The sequence below is a fragment of the Triticum urartu genome, chromosome 4 (assembly GCF_003073215.2).
Source record: "Triticum urartu cultivar G1812 chromosome 4, Tu2.1, whole genome shotgun sequence".
In the NCBI taxonomy this organism is placed as follows: Eukaryota; Viridiplantae; Streptophyta; class Magnoliopsida; order Poales; family Poaceae; genus Triticum; species Triticum urartu.
In genome coordinates this window covers 15905071-15910821 of record NC_053025.1, presented here as the reverse complement: position 1 = coordinate 15910821, position 5751 = coordinate 15905071, and the positions used below count along the sequence as shown (strand labels likewise).

Here is a 5751-nt window from a genome sequence, read left to right as displayed (position 1 = left end):
AAAACTTTAGTACAAAACTGAGTCATCTATTTTGAAACAGAGAAAGTAATATTAAGGATACATAATTCTGATGTACTTGAGTGTTTCATAATGGTTTCTTTTTCTTTAGAAAACTTTAAGATTTCGCCCAAAACTACGTACTCTCTCCGTTCCAAATTACTCGTCGCAGAAATGGATGTATCTAGAACTAAAATGCATCTAGATACATCTACATCTGCGACAAGTAATTCGAAACAGAGGGAGTAGTTAAGAGACCCCGTGATGATTTGATTTCTCTTGCACTTCCGCCACATTTGGTTGAAATTTGTCGGAACAATAAGGAAGCCATTTATGATTTTTACTGTAAACGCTTCAAATTGTCCAGCCATTCTGAAAATTCGGCAAATTTCACCACATCTTTTTGGTAAATTCATGTGGACCCCACTGTCAGCCCACTCACTCATCCAAATTTGATGAACTGTCGGCCTGCCGCGGCTAGGCCACCACCCCTCCTCCCTCCCGGCGCGGCCAAATTCAAAAGCCGAGAACGGCGAGCAGCGCCAGACGGAGCCCCCCGACCCGGCCGCCGCCACGCCCGCCCGCCCGCCCAGATCCGTTCCGCCCCCCGCCGCCGCGGCCGCGCCGAACCCACTGACAGGACGGCCGGCCTCTCCGTCCCGTCCGCCCCAAGCCCCCAGGTGAGTAAATCGCAACGGCGCCGCCCAAATTCCAAATCTTTCCTCTCCTGCCCCCCTCCCTCCCGTCTCTAGGGTTTCCGCCCCGTCCATGCCGGATCTCTAGCCCCCGCCCCCATGTCCCGCTCCTTCTTCCCGACGTGCTCCTCCCAGAAAGGTGGCGCGCTCGCCTCGCCTCGCCTTCCGCGAGATTCCGTCGATTTTCTCCCCGCGTGCCTGACTGACGATTTTTTGTTCTGATTTGGGCAGCCGAGATGGAGGAGATGAGCAAGGAGCTGGACGGCCTGCGGTGCGAGGCGGAGGCCCGCGCCGCCGAGTGCCGCGCCAAGTCGGCCCTCGTCGACGGGCTCAGGCGGGAGGCCGCCGAGCAGGCCGCGCGGCTGCGGGAGGCCAGGGCGGAGGTCGAGCGGCAGGCGGGGGAGATCGCCGTCAAGGGCCAGGAGGCGTCCTCCGCCAGGGAGGCGTGCGAGGGCCTCAGGGCCAGGTTCGCGGAGAAGGAGCAGGCCTTCCGGCACCTCTGCGCCGCCCACGACGGCCTCAAGGCCAGCCTCCGCGAGAGGGGCGAGGGCTGGGATGCCGAGAGGAGGGGGCTCGTCGCCGCGCTGGAGGAGTCCGAGGTGAAGCGGCTGGAGCAGGACGTGGCCATGCGCTCCTGCAACGAGGAGGTTTCAAGGCTCAAGAGGCTCTTGTCAGAGAAGGAGAAGAGGTGCTCGGAGGCTGAACAGAGGGCTTTGGCACAGAGGGAGGTCATGATGAGGGACGACACCCTCGCCAAGCTGGAGGAGGAGAAGGCGGCCATCCAGGGCAAGCTCAAGTGGAAGGCCGAGCAGTTTCGGCACCTCGAGGAGGCCCTCAAGAAGGTCCGAGATGAGTTCAGAGACGCCGAGAGGCAGTGGGGCTCCGACCGATCAACCTTGGCTGATCAGATCGGCGCTCTTGAGACCAAGTTGGATTCCAAGACAAGGGTGGCCGAGGAGTTCCGGTCGAGGCTCGAAATGTGCAGCCAGGCGCTGGCCCACGAGGAAGGCCGCAGGAAGCTGCTCGAAGCAGAGATGTGTGATTTGAGGCACATGTATGGCAATGTGGTTTCCGAGTATGAGGAGGCCAGGTCGACCATTGAGTTGCTGACGTCGAAGAGGGACGGTGAGATTGCATCCTTGAGGAGCTCACTGGCTGAGAAATCCACTCTGCTCAATGAGATGGAGTATTGTAAGGCGCGGCTTGATCAAGAAAATGACGACCTGCGGTCTTCGCTGAAGGAGTACCAAGAGGCTCAGATCGGTGGTGCAGATGCTGCAGGGATGTTGAAGGGCCTGCAGGAGAAATTCCGAGCTTTGGAGCAGACACATAGAAGCTGCACTGAGAAACTGAGTCGTAACGAAACAGAGTGGAAAGCACAGATGGGAAAGCTTGAGAATGATCTTGATGGATGCTTGTCACAGCTGGATTCCAAAGATATGCTAATCCGGCAGTTGCAGAATGAGTTGCTGAGCAGTTATAGCTCACTGGAGATCCAAACTGTAGAGAACTTGGAAGCTTCAATAGTCCGTCTTGCTGTAGAGTCAAAGTTCTATGATTCCTGCTCATGTATTGATACTTTAAAGCTGAATATGCAGCAGCAGTGTGAATTTTTTGAGCAGAATGTCTCTGCTGTGAAAAATCAATTGGAGGAAAAGAACCTTGTCATTGCTCAGTCCCAAGCTGAACAGGGACACCAATTGGAGGTAATGGCGACACTGCGCGGAAGAATTGAACAGCTAGAATGTATGGAGCAGGAGCATGAAAAGATGCAAAGGCAACTCGGGGCATACAAAGAAATGCTGGACAATGCATCAAGAAATGTTCACTGCTTAAAAGAAGAAACTTCAGAGAAGGAAAAGAGCCTACAGGAGGAATTGGGGAAAGCTCTGAGTGATCTCGATGAAGCACACCGTGACCTTGATGAGCAGAAAAGCCAACTGAGCCAATTCGAAATCAATCTCCATCAGCAAAAGCAAGCAGTGGAGCATTTGGAAAAGCTAAAGGTTGATTTGGAGACTGAACTCAAGGGTTATATGGATGACAACCATGTACTGAAGAGAGATCTGGATGTTGCTCTTAACGCCAAAATTGGAGCTGAGGTGTCTCTCAGGGAAGAAAAGGAGAAGTTACTAGGTGCTCTTAATGAAGCAAACTGTGCCCTTTCCGAGAGTAAGAGCAAGATTTGTGAGAACGAAATCACCCTTCACCAGCAAAAGCAAGAAGTAGAGCATCTGGAAGAGCTGAGAGATGATATGGAAACTAAACTCAAGGGCTGCGTCGATGAAAATGATGTATTGAAGAGGGATCTTGATGTCGCAACTATTGCTAAAATGAAAGCTGAGGAGATCCACACAGAAGAAAAGGAGAAGCTATTGTTTGCTCTCAATGAAGCAAACTTTGCTGTTTCTGAGATGAAGGAAGAGCTGGACCAACTCAAGATCAATATTCATCAGCAAAAGCAAGCAGTGGAGTGTTTGGAAAAAATAAAAGTTGACATGCAAACTGAACTCAAGGGCTATGTGGATGAAAACAATGTATTGAAGAAGGATCTTGATGTCGCGACTATTGCTAAAATGAAAGCTGAGGAGATCAACACAGAAGAAAATGAGAAGTTATCGGTTGCTCTCAATGAAGCAAACTCTGCCGTTTCTGAGATGAAGGAAGAGCTGGACCAACTCAAGATCAATTTTCATCAGCAAAAGCAAGCACTGGAGTGTTTGGAAAAGTTAAAAGTTGACATGCAAACTAACCTCAAGGGCTATAAGGATGAAAATTGTGCACTAAAGAGAGACCTGGTTCTTTCTCTTGTTGCCAAATTTGAAGTTGAGGGCACCCTTAGAGAAGAAACGGATAAGTTATCAAGCATAGTTGATGAGAGAGACAGGAACATCGAGGAGCTTCAGCAATACATCAGTGTGCTGGAGGAAGATAATTTGGGTCAAAAACTTGATGTGGCCAGTCTTATCAAGTCAGAGGTTAGGAAATCCATTCTAGAAGTGAACAACAGGTACTCTGAAATTGTTGAAGTCTTTGACAAAAAGCTCTTGGAGCTCGAAACAAGGCTTGGTTTTTTTGAGCAGAAATACACACGCAGAGAGCATGAGGTCATGGAAATATTTGATCAAGAGGAGGCAGATTGGTATATGCTAATTGCAGAGAAGGAAAATGCTATAGCTGACATTCAACTAATTGTTGAGTCTGTTCAACTTAACATAAAGCATCTTCTCGATGCTGCTGCATCAAAGCTCTCAGAAGTTCAGCTTGAGGTCCAGCAGCTTTATGGCTTTGCGGAAAATCTGAATTCGCTGAATCTCATCCAAGACCATGACAGTTATTTCAAAGACATGCTCATTGAAGAGTGCCAAAGAGAGCTGGTGGCCCTGCAAATGAAATTAGTTCTAGAGAAAGAACAGTCGAGCAATTTGAAGCATGTTCTTGAGAAACTCAAAGCTGAAACCACTGCGGAGATATTAGAGAAGGCAAAGGAGCATCTGGAAGTAGTAAATAAGCTGAAACATTTGGAGGAAAGTAAAGAAATGTTAGAAGAACATTTGGAGGAGTTGAAATCCAGAACAAAGGATATATGTAATGTTGCTGTTGAAGAAAGGAAACAGTTAGTTGATGAGCTGAATGGAATCACCTGCAACATTGGAGCAGCAATTCATGCGGATGAAGATCTGAAGGCAAGCTTGGCAAGGATCATGCAGAAAGCTAACATTGAGGAACCTCTCTTGAGTTCTAGCAGCAAAGAAATGCCTAGCTTAGAGAAACCAAACGTGAGAAATCATTCGCCCCTGACCAGGAACAAATCTGCAGCTCTCCCAGATAGAAGGTTACCACTAAAAGAGAACAACTACTAGTCTTGGTAGGTGAAGTCAGATTGTTCACTGACATTGTTGTAATATCTGTATCCTCCTTGTTGCCGCCGTCTGTGTTATTTTGTTTACACAGAATGGCCTTGTTTATCCGAAATTTCTTCCACCAGTTGCCTTTAAATTAAAAAATCAGGCTAATAAATAGAATGTGTTTGTTGTAGTCCATAACCCACAACTGTACCATTATCTACTGCTGAATAGTTGGGTTAATAAACTTATCTTAATCTTTTGCAAGTGCAAAGTTCTCACCTGTTTATAACTTTATGTTATCCTGAGTTGTTATTTGTAAGGTGCTGATGATTGATGAGAATTTATGCCATCTATTTACTGGATTACAAGGTAAAAACAGTGGTAATCATCATTCTTTCTCCTGCCTCCCTCTGTCTGAAGAGTTAAAACTGCGTATCTCCTCACTATGAAATCAGGTACCAGATGAACATTTTAGCAATTACTTGTGCTGTAGAATCTTTTGATGTCTCTGTTTTCTTATCTCTCTGTGATATGTTGGGACAACTGGCTGCAAGGCAATACTAATCATCTGAGGATGAGGATCTCCATTTGGCTTTGCAGTTTTAGCTTGGGTGATAATGTGGTCTCATCCAACAGGAATGACTTTGGGGTAATAATAACCTGTCTTCATTTTGAAGCTAGCTCCAATTCTTGTACCAAAGATAATGAAATCGCTTTATATTTTTTTGTACATTTACTTCTACATTGCATATTAATTCATTGTTCGTCATACACTATAATGATAATTTCCATAATAAAATAAAGATAACTTATTCTGGTTTAAAAAGTACGCATAACTCAATGTGTTGCCCCAGGTTCACTTTCTTACTTCTCAATTTCTCAAACAGCGACCTCTGGTGGCATTCCGTGCTTCTCAGGCCATTATCTCTCTACGGCCACTACTCATTGTTTTGGCCATTTACTTGCTCAATCAGAGGTATTGATCTTGTATGTTCTTTGTTACATAGATTTGGGTGGGTGGTAAGTTACTTTGGTAAATTTGCAAAGGATGATACTGTCATGTGTTCTCGTCTTCTGGTCCAGATCATACGCGGCAAGCAAATGAAGCAACCGCTGGTCCATTTTGATTGTACGTTGAGCCATTATCTGTTTCGAGTGTTATTTTTACTCTATGCAGCCTCCTCCATGGTTCTGTTTCATTGTTCTGAAAA

General features: G+C 46.8%; 1 protein-coding gene across 2 annotated transcripts; it reads left to right on the top strand.

The window, feature by feature from the left end:
• Positions 1-514: 514 nt before the first annotated feature.
• LOC125550308 (uncharacterized protein At4g38062-like) lies at positions 515-4790 on the top strand. 2 transcript variants are annotated; one of them, XM_048713280.1, is made up of 2 exons: positions 515-677; positions 924-4790. In XM_048713280.1, exon 2 carries the CDS (start codon positions 929-931, stop codon positions 4553-4555), a length of 3627 nt encoding a protein of 1208 aa, XP_048569237.1. In that variant the 5' UTR covers positions 515-677; positions 924-928; the 3' UTR covers positions 4556-4790. The 2 variants fall into 2 exon arrangements, with proteins under 2 accessions (XP_048569237.1, XP_048569236.1); XM_048713279.1 differs by lacking the exon at positions 515-677 and adding an exon at positions 715-831.
• Positions 4791-5751: the final 961 nt, after the last annotated feature.

Coding starts and splice junctions, on each gene's coding strand:
- LOC125550308 (XM_048713279.1), top strand. CDS start 792: ATGTCCCGCTCCTTCTTCCCGACGTGCTCCTCCCAGAAAG. Junction 832..923: donor GACGTGCTCCTCCCAGAAAG/GTGGCGCGCTCG, acceptor TGATTTGGGCAG/CCGAGATGGAGGAGATGAGC.